The sequence below is a fragment of the Mustelus asterias genome, unplaced genomic scaffold (genome assembly GCF_964213995.1).
Source record: "Mustelus asterias unplaced genomic scaffold, sMusAst1.hap1.1 HAP1_SCAFFOLD_2982, whole genome shotgun sequence".
NCBI classification, from domain to species: Eukaryota; Metazoa; Chordata; class Chondrichthyes; order Carcharhiniformes; family Triakidae; genus Mustelus; species Mustelus asterias.
In genome coordinates, this window is record NW_027592927.1 from 21,863 (window position 1) to 42,569 (window position 20,707).

At 53.6% G+C, this 20,707-nt stretch overlaps 1 protein-coding gene across 1 annotated transcript; it reads right to left on the reverse strand.

Moving 5' to 3' along the window:
* Positions 1-133: 133 nt before the first annotated feature.
* msto1 (misato mitochondrial distribution and morphology regulator 1) lies at positions 134-20,524 on the reverse strand. The gene is made up of 12 exons (XM_078207982.1): positions 20,326-20,524; positions 18,159-18,234; positions 13,364-13,418; positions 12,586-12,736; positions 12,378-12,495; positions 9,649-9,783; positions 7,041-7,196; positions 5,976-6,107; positions 3,968-4,152; positions 2,897-3,001; positions 1,575-1,690; positions 134-514 (listed from the first exon to the last, which is right to left on the reverse strand). The coding sequence occupies exons 2-12, from the start codon at positions 18,219-18,221 to the stop codon at positions 276-278; spliced, it is 1,455 nt and encodes a 484-aa protein (XP_078064108.1). The 5' UTR covers positions 18,222-18,234; positions 20,326-20,524; the 3' UTR covers positions 134-275.
* Positions 20,525-20,707: the final 183 nt, after the last annotated feature.

The following is a 20,707-nucleotide window of genomic DNA, read 5'->3' on the forward strand; positions in this document are numbered from 1 at the left end:
AGCATCTTCACATCATTTAAAACCCTCACCAGGGTTCACTTTGAAGTGGAGAGCGCACAGTCCTCTTGCAGAAAGGTGTACAAGTCATTGGGGTAAGACACTCCTGTTTGCGAGGCATACCTGACACCGTAAGTCTGTTTTTGTTTTCTTTACTAAGAGAAGATTTAGAACATATTTACAGCTTTGGGTAACAAGGCAGGATGTGCTTGGCAGCGCGCACACGCACCCTGACTCTGGATGGCGACGTGCCAGGGGGAGGGTTTAAACCGCAATCCTTATTCTGCGTCAGAGTCCTCATCCGATTCATCCATGTCAGAGTCCATTTTGTAACACTGGGCCAGGGTCTTCAGCTCCTCCAGAACCTCCCTGAAGTCGTCCAGCTCGGTGCCGGCAGACAGGAAGCTGCTGAACTTGCGAAGGTTGAGGCGGCTGACCTCACGGTAGAGGTTGTGCAGCACTCCATGCCAGACCGGAGAGGACTGGAGGGTGGTCATCACGGGGATACTCTCGACTGCTGGGGGAGGAGGCAGAGAGAGAAGCGTCTTATTCACTGCAGAGCAGAACTCACACACACACTTTCAACTCTTCCAGAACAATAACTAATTCTCTTCAATAAAATATACTGCCCGAGGTGTGGCCCACCCAGATAGAGACCTACTATTACTGAGACTGACCAGGCCTTTTCCCTCACTGAGATGATGCGTCCCGACATTCAAAGGCTTCTGAATCTCGGGATGATTTGTATATTTGATGCCGGAAGGATAGGCTGGGCCTCAGCTCAAGGGCGGCACGGTGGTTGGCGCTGCTGCCTCACAGCGCCAGGGACCCGGGTTCGATTCACTGAGTGGAGTCTGCATGTTCTCCTCTGTGTCTGCGTGGGTTTCCTCCCACAGTCCAAAGATGTGCAGGTTAGGTAGATTGGCCATGCCAAATTGCCTCTTAGCGTCAGGGAAATTAGCAGGGTTATGGGGATAGGGCCTGGGTGGGAGTGTTGTCAGTGTGGGCCAAATGGGCTCCTTCTGCACTGTAGGATTCTAAGGTGGGTCATGCATGCAATGATTAGAACCTCAGAATCCCTACAGTACAGAAAGAGGCCATTTGGCCCATTGAGTCTGCACTGAATTTCCAAAAGAACATCCCACCAAGATCAAACCTTATCCCCATATTCACCCAAGCCGATGCATATTGGACACTAAGAGGCAATTTAGCATGGCCAACTCATCTAACCTACACATCTTTGGACACTAAGGAGCAATTTAGCATGGCCAATCCACCTAACCTGCACATCTTTGGAGTCTGGGAGGAAACTGGAGCACCCGGAGGAAACCCAGGCAGACACGGGGAGAATGTGCAAACTCTACACAGACAGTGACCCGAGGCCGGGAATCGCTGAGAGGATGCAATGCTCTATGCCCCTGAGTCTATATCTCCCATGGACTGTGTGGGTGATGTAACTGGGTGCAGTAGCGAGGAGGGGGCCTCTCCCAGTGATTGAACTCCTGATCATACTGATGGTTACAATGCCAGCCTGTTAACTGCACTGACCCAGTGTGATTCAGGTCTCACTCACTCACCACTTGTTGAGGATAAGCCACTTCCGCGTAGCTGTCCCGTCTTGTTGAAAGAATGCGTGAAAAACTGTGGGTACGGAGTGATCACTTTACACGGGCTCTGGGCCAGATGGACAGCACTGGGGAACAAGAGAGAATTAGTCACACCTCAACATTCCCAATGTACACAATCCCAATGGATAAAACCCCTTCCCGTTCACTCCCATTGGACACAATCCCAATGGACCCAAACCCCTTCCCATTCACTCCCATTGTACACAATCCTAATGGATCCAGACCCCTTCCCATTCACTCCCATTGTACACAATCCCAATGGATCCAAATCCCTTCCCATTCACTGCCATTGTACTCAATCCCAATGGACCCAAACCCCTTCCCATTCGCTCCCACTGTACACAATCCCAAAGGGTCAAATCCCTTCCCATTCACTCCCATTGTACACAATCCCAATGGACCCAAACCCCTTCCCATTCACTCCCATTGGACCCAAACCCCTTCCCATTCACTCCCATTGGACCCAAACCCCTTCCCATTCACTCCCATTGTACACAATGCCAAAGGGTCAAATCCCTTCCCATTCACTCCCACTGTACACAATCCCAATGGACCCAAACCCCTTCCCATTCACTCCCATTGTACACAATCCCAATGGATCAAACCCCTTCCCGTTCACTCCCATAGTACCCAAACCCCTTCCCATTCACTCCCATTGTACACAATCCCAAAGGGTCAAATCCCTTCCCATTCACTCCCATTGTACACAATCCCAATGGACCCAAACCTCTTCCCATTCACTCCCATTGTACACAATCCCAATGGACCCAAACCTCTTCCCATTCACTCCCATTGTACACAATCCCAAAGGGTCAAATCCCTTCCCATTCACTCCCACTGTACACAATCCCAATGGACCCAAACCCCTTCCCATTAACTCCCATTGTACACAATCCCAATGGATCAAACCCCTTCCCGTTCACTCCCATTGTACACAATCCCAATGGATCCAAACCCCTTCCCATTCACTCCCATTGTACACAATCCCAATGGACCCAAACCCCTTCCCGTTCACTCCCATTGTACACAATCCCAATGGACCCAAACCCCTTCCCGTTCACTCCCATTGTGCACAATCCCAATGGACCCAAACCCCTTCCCGTTCACTCCCATTGTACACAATCCCAATGGACCCAAACCCCTTCCCGTTCACTCCCATTGTGCACAATCCCAATGGACCCAAACCCCTTCCCGTTCACTCCCATTGTGCACAATCCCAATGGACCCAAACCCCTTCCCAATATCAGCTCTGGGTTTAGACGATTCGGTACCTGAGTGTAGTTGGGAAGTGGCTGCGCAGAAATGTGTGGAGAACCTCCTCCCCAGTAGGACAGGTATGCAAGATGGAGGCCCCCTTCAGTCCTGGAGCGAGATTACTGCGGGCAAGACAGCGATAGTGAGCTCCACAGTAATAAAATCACATTTGTATTTACAATCATTCTATAACACTGGGATACAGTGCTGGTGGGGACAGGTCTGTCGCTGTATAACACTGGGGTACAGTACTGGTGGGGACGGGTCTGTCGCTGTATAGCACTGGGGTACAGTACTGGTGGGGACGGGTCTGTCGCTGTATAACACTGGGGTACAGTACTGGTGGGGATGGGTCTGTTGCTGTATAACACTGGGGTACAGTGCGGGTAGGGACGGGTCTGTCACTAACACTGGGGTACAGTACTGGTGGGGACGGATCTGTCACTGTATAACACTGGGGTACAGTACTGGTGGGGACGGGTCTGTCGCTGTATAACACTGGGGTACAGTACTGGTGGGGACGGGTCTGTCGCTGTATAACACTGGGGTACAGTACTGGTGGGGACGGGTCTGTCACTGTATAACACTGGGGTACAGTACTGGTGGGGACGGGTCTGTCACTGTATAACACTGGGGTACAGTACTGGTGGGGACGGGTCTGTCACTGTATAACACTGGGGTACAGTACTGGTGGGGACGGGTCTGTCACTGTATAACACTGGGGTACAGTACTGGTGGGGACGGGTCTGTCACTGTATAACACTGGGGTACAGTACTGGTGGGGACAGGTCTGTCACTGTATAACACTGGGGTACAGTACTGGCGGGGACGGGTCTGTCACTGTATAACACTGGGGGTACAGTACTGGTGGGGACAGGTCTGTCACTGTATAACACTGGGGTACAGTACTGGTGGGGACGGGTCTGTCACTGTATAACACTGGGATACAGTACTGGTGGGGACGGGTCTGTCACTGTATAACACTGGGGTACAGCACTGGTGGGGACGGGTCTGTCACTGTATAACATTGGGGTACAGTACTGGTGGGGACGGGTCTGTCACTGTATAACACTGGGGGACAGTCCCACCTGATCTGTTGTTGGTTACTGATTCCTCGGAGTACCACAGACTGGGCAAAGCAGCGGTTCTCCTTGAAGTCCCCAGACGGCGACAGGCTGCTCCAGGGTAATTCCGTGTGGTGTGTGGAAAGTACATCTGGCAGCATGTCTGTGTCCCTCATTGCGAACGGAATGCAGGCAGACGCAGTCACCACCTGCCCCCAGGAGACAAGCACAGACATCAGGCAGACGCAGTCACCACCTGCCCCCAGGAAACAAGCACAGACATCAGGCAGACGCAGTCACCACCTGCCCCCAGGAGACAAGCACAGACATCAGGCAGACGCAGTCACCACCTGCCCCCAGGAAACAAGCACAGACATCAGGCAGACGCAGTCACCACCTGCCCCCAGGAGACAAGCACAGACATCAGGCAGACGCAGTCACCACCTGCCCCCAGGAAACAAGCACAGACATCAGGCAGACGCAGTCACCACCTACCCCCAGGAGACAAGCACAGACATCAGGCAGACGGAGACAACAATGTCCCAGAGAACGCGATACACTGTCCGATCACACCCTGCAGCCTCTCTGTGCCGTTAGCCGGTTAGCCCACACCCCACACACACTCAGCTTAGTGCAGTTGTCCCTGTCAGAGACTGAGCTCTCACCCTCATCTCCCCCCGCCACAATGACGGACTCAGCACAGTTTGAGCTTGCACTGTACCTGTGTGTGTTTCCACAGTAACTTCATTGCAGTGTGAACGTCAGCCTACTTGTGACTAATAATTAAACTTCTAGAAACTTTTTTATAAATAAAGTAAACCGCGCGCGCGTCTGCCGTGTCTCCCTGTGCGTGTCCTCTGTGTCCACCGTGTCTCCCTGTGCGTGTCCGCCGTGTCTCCCTGTGCGTGTCCTCTGTGTCCACCGTGTCTCCCTGTGCGTGTCCTCTGTGTCCACCGTGTCTCCCTGTGCGTGTCCGCCGTGTCTCCCTGTGCGTGTCCTCTGTGTCCACCGTGTCTCCCTGTGCGTGTCCGCCGTGTCTCCCTGTGCGTGTCCTCTGTGTCCACCGTGTCTCCCTGTGCGTGTCCTCTGTGTCCACCGTGTCTCCCTGTGCGTGTCCGCCGTGTCCACCGTGTCTCCCTGTGCGTGTCCGCCGTGTCTCCCTGTGCGTGTCCGCCGTGTCTCCCTGTGCGTGTCCGCCGTGTCTCCCTGTGCGTGTCTGCCGTGTCTCCCTGTGCGTGTGCTGTGTGTTTCTGTCTTCGGGGGTGTGTGTGTGTGTGTGTGAACACAAAGCACCAAGAACCATTCTCTGCAGAGAGTGTTCGCCCATCTCCCGAGCACCATTTTCCAGGACAGTGCGTTACAGCTCAAACACTAGCTGCTGAATCTGTGACCGAGTGTTAATGCTGCCTGCACTCTCTCCCCCATTTCCCCGCCCCACGCTTGATCATGGCTGATCTCTCCCCGGTCTCAAATCCACCTCCCCACACCAGTTCCCCACCTTCCTTTAACCCGTTATTTAATCAGAAATGTATCTATCACCTTCCTGAAACCATTTAATGTTTCAGACTCCACCGTGCTGTGGGGGCCACCCTTTCCTTTCCTTCTCCCCCATGTACTCTATGAACTGTATGCTTTGGTGGCACAGTTGTTGCACTGCTGCTTCACAGCGTCAGGGACCCGGGTTCGATTCCCGGGCTTGGGTCACTGTCTGTGTGGAGTTTGCACGTTCTCCCCGTGTCTGCGTGGGTTTCCTCCCACAGTCTGAAAGATGTGCGGGTTAGGTGGATTTGCCGTGCTAAATTCTCCCTCAGTGTAACCCGAACAGGCGACGAGGGGATTTTCACTGTAACTTCACTGCATTGTTAATGTAAGCCTTGTGACACTAATAAACAAACTTTGTCTGTGTAGCGCGCAAGAAACAATACTTTTCAATGTATCCCAATACACGTGACAATAATAAATCAAACCAAACTCAATGTGCTATTCTGTCAATGCTACCAAACCTTTGCAGACTCGCAGCCTCGGGGCTTACCTTCCTCCCGGACTGGTTGAGAGCGTCTGTTAACTGAGAGAGCGAGACGGTGGAGGAATGCAGCCGATAGGGGACGGTCAGTGTTTCCAGGGCTGTGGCCAACAGGCCACTGCTGTGATAATTCAGAGACGCCTGCCCAGGGGAGGTGGGGGGGGGGGGGGGGGAGAGAGAGAGAGAGAGAGAGGAGAGAAGATGTCATTAAAAGCTGGGCGCAGCTCCGAGCTCCGCCACGGATCCGAGGCGGAACAGCAGACACGGACAGAAAGGAACAGGCTGCAGTCGACAGTTAGCTATTTTATAGAATCCCGACAGTGCAGGAGGAGGCCATTCGGCCCATCGAGTCTGCACCGACCACAATCCCACCCAGGCCCTATTCCCGCAACCCCATGCATTTACCCCAGCTAGTCCCCGACACTAAGGGGCAATTTAGCACGGCCAATCCACCTAACCTGCACATCTTTGGACACTAAGGGACAATTTATCATGGCCAATCCACCTAACCTGCACATCTTTGGAGTGTGGGAGGAAACGGGAGCACCCGGAGGAAACCCACGCAGACATGGGGAGAATTTGCATACTCCGCACAGACAGTGACCCAAGCCGGGAATCGAACCCGGGTCCCTGGAGCTGTGAGGCAGCAGTGCTAACCACTGTGCCGCCCTGGGGAAACACTTGGGGTACGGGAGAGTATGGGGGGGGGGGGGAATTTGGCTGTTGCTAGAATGTAAGCTCTAGAGCAGCCCAGTTACACTGACACACCCTCCCTCTCCTCCTAACTCTCCCTCTGACATCCCAACGTGAAATCAGTTTGGGATAACTGGCTGGGTGTGAGCAAAATTAGCTAAGCTGGGGCCACAGGATGGCTAGTGCTGCCTGAGGCGGGGTGGTGGCGTCACAGGCGGAGGTCACACACTGGGGGGGGTGTCACATTATTCTGCGTCCTGGGATAGGGAACCAGGACGGTCGATTCCCCCGTTCACAGGGCATCCACCATCGGTCACATCGAGAGGGAGAGAGACTTCCCTCACCAAATCCCACCCCACCAGAGAGTGCCGAGATACTCACATCGTACAGGACATGCGGGAAGGTGACAGGAGAGAGGTGTTTCCGGCTGAGGGCATTTCTGTTCAGGGACATGGGGCAGAAGGCAGAGCTGCGACTGGCTAAGTGTACCATCCCCATGACGGAATTCAGTAATCGATGCACCTCCTTCATCGGATTCTGCAGGACGGAGGAAACAACAGCGTGAGCAGAGTAACACCGACAGAAACAGGGTCAACAGCAGACACAGGCGAATTACACCAACAACACACACAGGCGGTCGGAACACTGTCTCTCTCCGAACTACACCAACAACAGACACAGGCGATCGGAACACTGTCTCTCTCCGAACTACACCAACAACAGACACAGGCGATCGGAACACTGTCTCTCTCCGAACTACACCAACAACAGACACAGGCGATCGGAACGCTGTCTCTCCCTGAACTACACCAACAGACACAGGCGGTCGGAACGCTGTCTCTCCCCAAACTACAACAACAACAGACACAGGCGATCGGAATGCTGTCTCTCCCCGAACTACACCAACAACAGACACAGGCGATCGGAACGCGGTCTCTCCCCGAACTACACCAACAACAGACACAGGCGATCGGAACAGTGTCTCTCCCAGAACTACACCAACAACAGACACAGGCGATCAGAACACTGTCTCTCTCCGAACTACACCAACAACAGACACAGACGATCAGAACACTGTCTCTCTCCGAACTACACCAACAACAGACACAGGCGATCAGAACACTGTCTCTCTCCGAACTACACCAACAACAGACACAGGCGATCAGAACACTGTCTCTCTCCGAACTACACCAACAACAGACACAGGCGATCGGAACGCTGTCTCTCCCCGAACTACACCAACAACAGACACAGACTATCTGAACGCTGTCTCTCCCCGAACTACACCAACAACAGACACAGGCGATCTGAACGCGGTCTCTCTCCGAACTACACCAACAACAGACACAGGCGGTCAGAACACTGTCTCTCTCCGAACTACACCAACAACAGACACAGGCGATCGGAACACTGTCTCTCTCCGAACTACACCAACAACAGACACAGGCGATCGGAACACTGTCTCTCTCCGAACTACACCAACAACAGACACAGGCGATCGGAACGCTGTCTCTCCCTGAACTACACCAACAGACACAGGCGGTCGGAACGCTGTCTCTCCCCGAACTACACCAACAACAGACACAGGCGATCGGAACGCTGTCTCTCCTCGAACTACACCAACAACAGACACAGGCGATCGGAACAGTGTCTCTCCCCGAACTACACCAACAACAGACACAGGCGATCAGAACACTGTCTCTCTCCGAACTACACCAACAACAGACACAGACGATCAGAACACTGTCTCTCTCCGAACTACACCAACAACAGACACAGGCGATCAGAACACTGTCTCTCTCCGAACTACACCAACAACAGACACAGGCGATCGGAACGCTGTCTCTCCCCGAACTACACCAACAACAGACACAGACTATCTGAACGCTGTCTCTCCCCGAACTACACCAACAACAGACACAGGCGATCTGAACGCGGTCTCTCTCCGAACTACACCAACAACAGACACAGGCGGTCAGAACACTGTCTCTCTCCGAACTACACCAACAACAGACACAGGCGAATTACACCAACAACAGACACAGGTTGTCTCTCCCTGAACTACACCAACAACAGACACAGGCGATCGGAACACTGTCTCTCTCCGAACTACACCAACAACAGACACAGGAAATCGGAACACTGTCTCTCTCCGAACTACACCAACAACAGACACAGGCGATCAGAACACTGTCTCTCCCCGAACTACACCAACAACAGACACAGGCGATCGGAACGCTGTCTCTCCCCGAACTACACCAACAACAGACACAGGCGATCAGAACACTGTCTCTCTCCGAACTGCACCAACAGACACAGGCAATTGGAACACTGTCTCTCTCCGAACTACACCAACAACAGACACAGGCGATCGGAACGCTGTCTCTCTCCGAACTACACCAACAGACACAGGCGATCGGAACACTGTCTCTCCCCGAACAACACCAACAACAGACACAGGCGATCGGAACGCTGTCTCTCCCTGAACTACACCAACAGACACAGGCGATCGGAACACTGTCTCCCCCCGAACTACACCAACAACAGACACAGGCGATCGGAACGCTGTCTCTCCCCGAACTACACCAACAACAGACACAGGCGATCGAAACGCTGTCTCTCCCCGAACTACACCAACAACAGACACAGGCGATCGGAACAGTGTCTCTCCCCGAATGACACCAACAACAGACACAGGCGATCAGAACACTGTCTCTCTCCGAACTACACCAACAACAGACACAGGCGATCGGAACGCTGTCTCTCCCTGAACTACACCAATAACAGACACAGGCGATCGGAACACTGTCTCTCCCCGAATTACACCAACAACAGACACAGGCAATCTGAACGCTGATTCTCCCTGAACTACACCAACAACAGACACGGGCGATCGGAACACTGTCTCTCTCCGAACTACACCAAGTTCAGACACAATTGATCTGGGCGTGAGATGTGTGAGCGGTGACGGTGAGGCTGCTTTACTCACCGTGTCTGTGTACGAGGTGGGGGTGAAGCCACAGGTGAAGATGCCTCTGCCTCCGTATTCATCATTTAGCAGCTCCACCACCTTGGCTGAGAGGCCGGCGAACCCATCCTGCAGGTCACACAGCACGTGGAAGCCCTGCCGACAGAACATGGCATTAACAGAGACATGGCCACCCCACGACTCACATAAACTCACCAATGTCCCCGTTAGGGAAGAAAACCTGCTATCCTTACCGCAGTCTGGCCTACATGTGACTCCAGAGCCACAGCAATGTGGTTGACTCTCAACTGCCCTCCAAGGGCAACTAGGGATGGGCAATAAATGCCGGCCCAGCCAGAGACACCCATGTCCCACGAATAAATAAAACATCCTGAGGCGGTACGGACAGGGTGGGCGTGGAGAGCGTGTTTCCTCTTGGGGGAGAAACTAGGACTGGGGGGGGGGGGTCACTGTTTAAAAATAAGGGGAAGCCCATTTAAGATGGAGTCCAAAGATGTGAGGGTTAGGGGGATTGGCCGTGCTAAATTGCCCCTTAGTATCAGGGGGATTAGCAGGGTAAATGCAAGGGATTATGGGGATAGGACCTGGGTGGGATTGTGGTCGGTGCAGACTTGATGGGCCGAATGGCCTCCTTCTGCACTGAAGGGATTCTATGATAAGGAGAAATCTTTTCTCTCTCGGAGGGTGCTGTGTCACTGGAACTCTCTTCCTCAAAAGGCGGTCAGAGCAGAGAGTCTTTGAATATTTTTAAGGCAGTCAGATAGGTTGTTGATTAAGGGAGGGGGGGGGGGTGAAAGGTTATCGGGGGGGGGAGGTGAAAGGTTATCGGGGGGGGGAGGTGAAAGGTTATCGGGGGGGGAGGTGAAAGGTTATCGGGGGGAGGTGAAAGGTTATCGGGGGGAGGTGAAAGGTTATCGGGGGGAGGTGAAAGGTTATCGGGGGGAGGTGAAAGGTTATCGGGGGGAGGTGAAAGGTTATCGGGGGGAGGTGAAAGGTTATCGGGGGGAGGTGAAAGGTTATCGGGGGGAGGTGAAAGGTTATCGGGGGGAGGTGAAAGGTTATCGGGGGGAGGTGAAAGGTTATCGGGGGGAGGTGAAAGGTTATCGGGGGGAGGTGAAAGGTTATCGGGGGGAGGTGAAAGGTTATCGGGGGGAGGTGAAAGGTTATCGGGGGGAGGTGAAAGGTTATCGGGGGGAGGTGAAAGGTTATCGGGGGAGGTGAAAGGTTATCGGGGGGAGGTGAAAGGTTATCGGGGGGAGGTGAAAGGTTATCGGGGGAGGTGAAAGGTTATCGGGGGGAGGTGAAAGGTTATCGGGGGGAGGTGAAAGGTTATCGGGGGGAGGTGAAAGGTTATCGGGGGGAGGTGAAAGGTTATCGGGGGGAGGTGAAAGGTTATCGGGGGGAGGTGAAAGGTTATCGGGGGGAGGTGAAAGGTTATCGGGGGGAGGTGAAAGGTTATCGGGGGGAGGTGAAAGGTTATCGGGGGGAGGTGAAAGGTTATCGGGGGGAGGTGAAAGGTTATCGGGGGGAGGTGAAAGGTTATCGGGGGGAGGTGAAAGGTTATCGGGGGGAGGTGAAAGGTTATCGGGGGGAGGTGAAAGGTTATCGGGGGGAGGTGAAAGGTTATCGGGGGGAGGTGAAAGGTTATCGGGGGGAGGTGAAAGGTTATCGGGGGGAGGTGAAAGGTTATCGGGGGGAGGTGAAAGGTTATCGGGGGGAGGTGAAAGGTTATCGGGGAGAGGTGAAAGGTTATCGGGGGGAGGTGAAAGGTTATCGGGGGGAGGTGAAAGGTTATCGGGGGGAGGTGAAAGGTTATCGGGGGGAGGTGAAAGGTTATCGGGGGGTCGGCGGGAATGCAGGGTTGAGGTTACAGTCTGGTCCGCCATGGTCTTATTGAATGGGCTGAATGGCCTCCTGGTTCCACCATCTGAACTTTCAGAAACTCAATACATGAATCGCTGTTTCTTCCCTGTACACGGCCAGCAGCGGGATTTCTATATGATGGCACGAGTTCTGCCCTCTCTTCTCTTGTCTGGCGACAGTGGAAGATGGGCCACCCCGATTGGTGGCACAGTGGTTAGCACTGCTGCCTCACAGCGCCCGGGACCCGGGTTTGATTCCCGGCCTTGGGTAACTGTCTGTGTGGAGACTGCACGTTCTCCCCGTGTCTGCGTGGGTTTCCTCCGGGTGCTCCGGTTTCCTCCCACAGTCCGAAAGACGTGCTGAGGCAGTTGGAGTGGGGAGTGGGGGGGGGGGGAGGAGTGATGCCATGGTGGGTAATTAAAGCTGTCAGACTGGGGGCTGCCATACGTCAGCAAACACGGGACATTCCGATTGTGCATTGAGGGGGTCCCGGATTCTATCTGCGCCGACAGAACAGAGTTTGGACAATCGGTCGGACTGCCCCTGGGCCGGGGGGAGGAGGTTGGAGTCGCTGGCTGACAGTTCTCCCCAATGATATTCACCAACAGTGGGTTAGCACTGCTGCCTCACAGCGCCAGGGACCTGGGCTCCATTCCCGGCTTGGGTCACTGCCTGTACGTTCTTCCCGTGTCTGCGTGGGTTTCCTCCCACAGTCCGAAAGACGTGCTGGTTAGGTGCTAAATTCTCCCTCACTGTAACCCGAACAGGCGCCGGAGTGTGGCGACTGGGGGATTTTCACAGTAACTTCATTGCGGTGTTAATGTAAGCCTAACTTGTCGCACGAATAAATAAACTTTAAACTTTACCTGCAGATAGTCGCACTCTTCAATGTAAAAGTGTAACCTGTCCTCAAAATCGTCGAGAAACGAGGGATCACACATGAGCTTCTCACCAAATCCAAACGCCTCGAAGCGATCAGAAGCGCTGTGTGTACACAAACAGAACAGGGTGAATGAGTATAGAGCCCGGTGCGGGAGTCGGAACGGACATCTTTCTCGCTCTGAGCTCACTGACCTGCTGTGGTTGTATTGCTGGATGACGGAGATGGTCTTTGGGTGAAGGTGCACCCTCAGGAAGTCTGACCACACTCTCACGTTGCTCTCTAGCCGGTAGGCGCTCTGGGACAGGTCGAGGGGTCTCTCGGTCACAGACAGCGGGGCGGCTCCTTGTCAAAACAAGCGGGGTTAGAATGAGAACAAAGAACGGTACAGCACAGGAACAGGCCCTTCGGCCCTCCATGTGATCATGATGCCCTAACTAAACTAAAAAAAAGACCTGCCCTTACTTGGTCCGTATCCCTCCATTCCCTCCCTATTCATGGACCCATCCAGGTGTCTCTTAAATGTTGTTAATGTGCCTGCTTCCACCACCTCCTCTGGCAGTGCGTTCCAGGCACCCACCATTCTCTGCGTGAAAAACTTCCCCCCGCACATCTCCCTTAAACTTTCCCCCTTGAACCTGTGCCCCCCCCCCCCCCCCGTGTAATTGACACTTCCACCCTGGGGGAAAAAGCCTCTGACTATCCACCCTGTCTGTGCCTCTCATCATTTTGTAGACCAGGTCTCCCCTCATCCTCCGTCTTTCCAGCGAAAACAATCCCAGTTTATTCAACCTCTCCTCATAGCCAACACCCTCGAGACCAGGCAACATCCTGGTGAACCTTCTCTGCACTCTCTCCAAAGCTTCCACGTCCTCCTTAGTTAGAGGGTTGGAGTGGGCAGGATTGGAGTCACTGAGAGATGCAGGAGCAGAGAGAAGACACACTGGGGACGCTAGGTTAGGGGTCACTCACTTTCTTCTGCTCGGAATGTCGTCGAGTTGTGGTTCCTGTTGGAGTCCACCGTGCCCTGAGGGGAAGACAAGACAAAGCAGGTCAGGAGAATCCCGGAATGGATGCCATTCGGCCCGTCGCTCGCAGCCACATACAGCCTCATCACACCTGTCTGAATGATCCCAGTGAACTTCCCACACGGTCAGTCACTCTGGAGGGGAAAGTCTTGGGTTGGGCACAATGAGATAGCAATCAGATTCACGAGCAAGTGATCGGATTTGCCTGAGGGAAGGACGGGAGGGAGGGAGGAATGTTGGTCCAGGCCGCTTGCGTTCGACAATGAAATCTTTAACGCACACTGGAGTCACTACAATTCTGCCTCAGAAACAGATTTCCTCACATCCCCTCAGAGTCTCTTAGCAAACACCTTGGACTCTCCTCATGGGTATGTCTGCTGCTGGGGGCAGTTTAGTCTCAATGATTCAAAACCATTCCTGCATTCGGACAGGCCGCTTATACACCCACGAACCTTCTCCAAGACAAAACAACCTCAGCTCCACTCACTCCACGTCACTCCAGTCCCTCATAACTGGTGCAACACCAGTTATCATAGAATCCTACGGTGCAGGAGGCGGCCATTCAGCCCATCGAGCCTGCACCGACCACAATCCCACCCAGGTCCTATCCCCGTAACCCCATGCATTTACCCCCGCTGACACCAAGGGGCAATTTAGCATGGCCAATCCACCTAACCTGCACATCTTTGGACATCAAAGGGCCAATTTAGCATGGCCAATCCACCTAACCTGCACATCTTTGGACATCAAAGGGCCAATTTAGCATGGCCAATCCACCTAACCTGCACATCTTTGGACATCAAAGGGCCAATTTAGCATGGCCAATCCACCTAACCTGCACATCTCTGGACATCAAAGGGCCAATTTAGCATGGCCAATCCACCGAACTATATTATTGGACACCAAGGGGCAATTTCGCACGGCCAATCCACCTAACCAGCCTGTCTTTCGGAGCACCCGGAGGAAACCCACACAGACACGGGGAGAACGTGCAAACTCCACACAGACAAATGTCTTGTCAGCGCTCCCTAATGTGGGTATCCAGGATTGGATTCAGTCCCCAAGCTATGACCGAACCAGTGAGTGATGAAGGGTGTAACATGTCATTTATATATTCTACTTGTGAAGAAAGGCCCAGATCCCACATGCTTTCTTCAAAGAACTTTCTCAACTTGTCCTGCTAAAGTGTCTGTACACTCTGGGCTGTCTCTGCACTCCTCCCATATCGGCTCACCCGTATCCACATCACTCAGTTCCCATTAGGTTCCCTTTATGAATCACTTCATATTTCTCTGCAGTAAGTCTAATCTGATATATAGATCTCTGTTCCTGTCAATGATCAGTGTTTTTTGCCTGAAGTGTTTTGTGAATATTTCCCTGATTATTCCATCGTCCCGCATCGCTACGCCTCTGCTTTCTCAGGAGGCTAAGGAAATTTGGCATGTCAGCTACAACTCTCACCAACTTTTACAGATGCACCATAGACAGCATTCTTTCTGGTTGTATCACAGCTTGGTATGGCTCCTGCTCTGCCCAAGACCGCAAGGAACTACAAACGGTCATGAATGTAGCCCAATCCATCTCGCAAACTTGCCTCCCACCCATTGACTCTGTCTACATTTTCCGCTGCCTCGGGAAAAGCAGGCAGCATAATTAAGGACCCCACGCATCCCGGACATTCTCTCTTCCATCTTCTTCCGTTTGGGAAAAAGATACAAAAGTCTGAGGTCACGTACCAACCGACTCAAGAACAGCTTCTTCCCAGCTGCCGTCAGACTTTTGAATGGACCTACCCTTTATTAAGCTGACCCTAGCTATGTCTGTAACACTACATCCTTGTTAATCTCGTCTGCGCTCTCTCCAGTTTAATAACATCTTTCCTATAGCAAGGCGACCAAAACTGAACACAATACTCCAGGTGCGGCCTCAATGTCCTGTACAACTTAACTTCCCAACTTCTATACTCAATGCCCTGACTGATGAAGGTTAGCATGCCAAAAGCCTTCTCCACTGCCCTATCTACCTGTGACTCCACATTTAGAGAACTGTGCACCTCAACTCCAAGGTCCTTCTGTTCCACGATGCTTCCGAAGGTCCTACCATTCACCGTGACAGTCCTACCTTGATTTGACTTTCCAAAATGCAACACCTGACACTTATCTGTATGAAACCCCTAAGTGCCCCCCTCAGGTCCCTCTAATCCCACTCTGCCCCCTCCAGTCCTCCTCCCTGCCCCCCTGCAAATCCCTCCCCAGTGGCTCCCTCTCCCACCAAATCCCTCTAAGCCTAAACTTCTGAATCCCTCTCGTTATCACCCCCCTCCCCCCAGTCCCCACAGCTTCAATCCCTTAACCCTCTGCCCCCCTCCCCCACTCGGTGTTGAGTTTTGGTCGCCTTGCTGTAGGAAAGATGTTATTAAACTGGAGAGCGCGCAGACGAGATTAACAAGGATGTAGTGTTACAGACATAGCTAGGGTCAGCTTAATAAAGGGGAGGTCCAAACAAAAGTCTGACAGCAGCAGAGAAGCACAAGGCTGCAAATCGCGCCCGCCCCCACTAGCACATTCCCCCACTAGCACATTCACCGACACTAATCTGAAAGTTGCTGCCCGTGGCAGAGAGCTGCAACCCCGCCAATGGCTGCAAATCGTGCCCGCCCCCTCCAAAGCCTCCCCAGAGACCAAGTCCCGTTGGTTAATGTTCTCCCCGCTCCTCCAGAGACTAAGTCCCGTTGGTTAATGTTCTCCCCGCTGCTCCAGGGACTAAGTCCCGTTGGTTAATGTTCTCCCCGCTGCTCCAGGGACTAAGTCCCGTTGGTTAATGTTCTCCCCGCTCCTCCAGAGACTAAGTCCCGTTGGTTAATGTTCTCCCCGCTGCTCCAGGGACTAAGTCCCTTTGTGAAACCCCATTTGCCATTTCTCGGCCCACTTCCCCAGCTGATCAAGATCCTGCTGCAATTTTTGATAACCTTCCTCATTGTCTACAAAACCACCTATTTTCATGTCATCTGCAAACTTACTGATCATGCCTTGTACATTCTCATCCAAATCGTTGATACAGATAACAAACAGCACCCTGAGGCATCACTCAAACCAGCCTCCCATCCATCGACTCTGTCTACACTTCCCGCTGCCTCGGGAAAAGCAGCCAGCATAATTAAGGACCTCACGCACCCCGGACAATCTCTCTTCCACCTTCTTCCATCAAGAAAAAGATACAAAGATCTGAGGTCACGTACCAACCGACTCAAGAGCAGCTTCTTTCCTGCTGCCGTCAAACCTTTGAATGGACCGACCTCGCATTAAGTTGATCTTTCTCTACACCCTAGCTATGACTGTAACACCACATTCTGCACTCTCTCCTTTCCTTCTCTATGAACGGTATGTTTTGTCTGCATAGCGTGCAAGAAACAATACTTTTTACTGTATCCCAATACATGTGACAATAATAAACCAAATCAAAAATCAAATCAAACATCACTAGTCACAGGCCTCCAGTCCAACAGTCCTTCCTACCATCAAGATGTGGAGATGCCGGCATTGGACTGGGGTAAACACAGTAAGAGTTTTAACAACACCAGGTTAAAGTCCAACAGGTTTATTTGTTAGCAAATGCCATTTGCTACCAAATAAACCTGTTGGACTTTAACCTGGTGTTGTTAAAACTCTTACTGTGTCCTACCATCAAGCCAATTGTATATCCAATTTGCCATCTCTTCCTGGATTCCATGTAATCTAACCTTCCAGAGCAGCCTCCCATGTGGAACTTTATCACAAGCGTTACTGAAGTCCATATAAACTACATCTACTGCCCTGCCCACATCAACCTTCCTGGCCACTTCATCACATTCTGCACCCTCTCCTTTCCTTCTCCCCTATGTACTCTACGAACAGTATGCTGTGTCTCTATATAGTGCGCCCTTTCCTTTATGTACTCTATGAATGGTATGCTTTGTCTGTATAGCGTGCGAAACAATATCTTTCACTGTATCTCAATAAAAAGTTCCAGAGGGGCAATTTTTTCGCACAGAGGGTGGTGAGTGTCTGGAACAAGCTGCCAGAGGTAGTAGCAGAGGCGGGTACAATTTTGTCTTTTAAAAAGCATTTAGACAGTTACATGGGCACGATGGGTATAGAGGGATATGGGCCAAACGCAGGCAATTGGGACTAGCTTAGTGGTTTTAAAAAAAAGGGCGGCATGGACAAGTTGGGCCGAAGGGCCTGTTTCCATGCTGCAAACCTCTGTGACTCTATGACATGGGACAATAATAAATCAAGTCCAAGTGGTCAAGTTTGAAAGGTAACTGATACTGGACCGCAGTGATGCTGATAATGGACTCCGGGGAGGATAACTGCATACTGTTCTGGGAGAGTGGCAGTGAGATCAGCTGACTCAGGGACATCCCGGATCACTGCTTAATAAGCTCAGTATCACACAGGGTGTTACACTGCTCGTATATTAGAGAATTGACGCGAGGTGGCACAGAGGGTTAAAAATAACAGAGCCTGATATACACAACACGGCTGCTTCGACCCTGGCTGTGTCCCCCGCGAGGGACCTTTGAGTCACTTCCGGTGAATATATTAATTAATGCACAGAGCTTAGTGCAGCCAACAATCAATACTGATACACAACAGCACACAGCACGCCCCACGCCAACCAGAGCTCCGTAACGTACCAGAAACGGCCAGAAGGATAACATTCACACATTAAGAGTACAGTCAGATGGGAACACTTACACTCAGCCTGTCCAACTGCTGCAGAAACAGGTTCTTTATCTCTGGATCCTGCTGGTGAACCATTAGATTCCCCTTCCTGGATAGGATCAAACACAAAAGTATTACAATTTACCGTGTCGTTATCAGTTTCAATCCTAGCCCCCTGCCCTCCCTCCCACATGGGGGGGGGGTTACAGTCACCTGAGGGCGGGCAGGCATCGCAGTCACCGGAGGGGGTGGGTGGGGGGGGGGGGGGGGGGGGGGCGTCACAGTTACCCGGGCTCCGGGTGTTACAGTTACCCGGGCTCCGGGTGTTACAGTTACCCGGGCTCCGGGTGTTACAGTTACCCGGGCTCCGGGTGTTACAGTTACCCGGGCTCCGGGTGTTACAGTTACCCGGGCTCCGGGTGTTACAGTTACCCGGGCTCCGGGCGTTACAGTTACCCGGGCTCCGGGCGTTACAGTTACCCGGGCTCCGGGCGTTACAGTTACCCGGGCTCCGGGCGTTACAGTTACCCGGGCTCCGGGCGTTACAGTCACCCGGGCTCCGGGCGTTAGTTACCCGGGCTCCGGGTGTCACAGTTACCCGGGCTCCGGGTGTCACAGTTACCCGGGCGTTACAGTTACCCGGGCTCCAGGCATTACAGTTACCCGGGCTCCTGGCGTTACACTTACCCGGGCACCAGGTGTTACAGTTACCCGGGCGTTAGTTACCCGGGCTCCGGGCGTTACAGTTACCCGGGCTCCGGGCGTTACAGTTACCCGGGCTCCGGGCGTTACAGTTACCCGGGCTCCAGGCATTACAGTTACCCGGGCTCCAGGCGTTACACTTACCCGGGCTCCAGGTGTTACAGTTACCCGGGCTCCGGGCGTTAGTTACCCGGGCTCCGGGCGTTACAGTTACCCGGGCGTTACAGTTACCCGGGCTCCGGGCGTTACAGTTACCCGGGCTCCGGGTGTCACAGTTACCCGGGCTCCGGGCGTTACAGTTACCCGGGCTCCGGGCGTTACAGTTACCCGGGCTCCGGGTGTCACAGTTACCCGGGCTCCGGGTGTTACAGTTACCCGGGCTCCGGGCGTCACAGTTACCCGGGCTCCGGGCGTCACAGTTACCCGGGCTCCGGGTGTCACAGTTACCCGGGCTCCGGGTGTCACAGTTACCCGGGCTCCGGGTGTTACAGTTACCCGGGCTCCGGGTGTCACAGTTACCCGGGCTCCGGGCGTCAGTTACCCGGGCTCCGGGCGTTACAGTTACCCGGGCTCCGGGTGTTACAGTTACCCGGGCTCCAGGCATTACAGTTACCCGGGCTCCAGGCGTTACACTTACCCGGGCTCCAGGTGTTACAGTTACCCGGGCTCCGGGCGTTAGTTACCCGGGCTCCGGGCGTTACAGTTACCCGGGCGTTACAGTTACCCGGGCTCCGGGCGTTACAGTTACCCGGGCTCCGGGTGTCACAGTTACCCGGGCTCCGGGCGTTACAGTTACCCGGGCTCCGGGCGTTAGTTACCCGGGCTCCGGGTGTCACAGTTACCCGGGCTCCGGGTGTTACAGTTACCCGGGCTCCGGGCGTCACAGTTACCCGGGCTCCGGGCGTCACAGTTACCCGGGCTCCGGTGTCACAGTTACCCGGGCTCCGGGTGTCACAGTTACCCGGGCTCCGGGTGTTACAGTTACCCGGGCTCCGGGTGTCACAGTTACCCGGGCTCCGGGCGTCAGTTACCCGGGCTCCGGGCGTTACAGTTACCCGGGCTCCGGGTGTTACAGTTACCCGGGCTCCGGGTGTTACAGTTACCCAGGCTCCGGGTGTTACAGTTACCCGGGCTCCGGGTGTTACAGTTACCCGGGCTCCGGGTGTCACAGTTACCCGGGCTCCGGGTATTACAGTTACCCGGGCTCCGGGTGTCACAGTTACCCGGGCTCCGGGTATTACAGTTACCCGGGCTCCGGGTGTCACAGTTACCCGGGCTCCGGGTGTCACAGTTACCCGGGCTCCGGGCGTTACAGTTACCCGGGCTCCGGGCGTTACAGTTACCCGGGCTCCGGGCGTTACAGTTACCCGGGCTCTCGGTGTCACAGTTACCCGGGCTCCGGGTGTCACAGTTACCCGGGCTCCGGGTGTCACAGTTACCCGGGCTCCGGGTGTTACAGTGAACCCTCTATCCGGGACGGGGAGAATCAGATTCTTACCATGTCAGTGCAGGTTCCGGCCGGGTGACACTGTACAGATCTCCTTCCTGCTTCAGACTGCTCAAACTCCCTGCAAGACACACAAGGCCAACCCATCACGGGGGTGAAAGATTTCCCATTAACCATTCCTAGCGAGTGTTTTTCAGCCTTCACTCCTGCCATTACTGTGACTGGAGCTCTGAAACCCACACTCAATACCAGAGATCACATCATCACAACACATAGCAAAGGGAAACAGGCTCCCAGACTCAGATTACATCAACTCTGTCTGTATTCCCTGGAATATCGCGACAGGAGGAGGCGTCCTGGTCCCTCCGGCTTGTTCCACCATTCATTGTTATCAGAGAATCCCTACAGTGCAGAAGGTGCCCTTCGGCCCATC

What these genes read in the sequence shown, in the direction of transcription:
- msto1 (XM_078207982.1), bottom strand. Translation starts at nt 18,221, where the DNA reads ATGGTTCACCAGCAGGATCCAGAGATAAAGAACCTGTTTCTGCAGCAG. An exon ending in GACATTCCGAGCAGAAGAAA is followed by an intron (nt 12,737 to 13,363) that starts GTGAGTGACCCC and finishes TGTTTTGACAAG; the next exon opens with GAGCCGCCCCGCTGTCTGTG. An exon ending in TGGCTTATCCTCAACAAGTG is followed by an intron (nt 515 to 1,574) that starts GTGAGTGAGTGA and finishes CTCCTCCCCCAG; the next exon opens with CAGTCGAGAGTATCCCCGTG.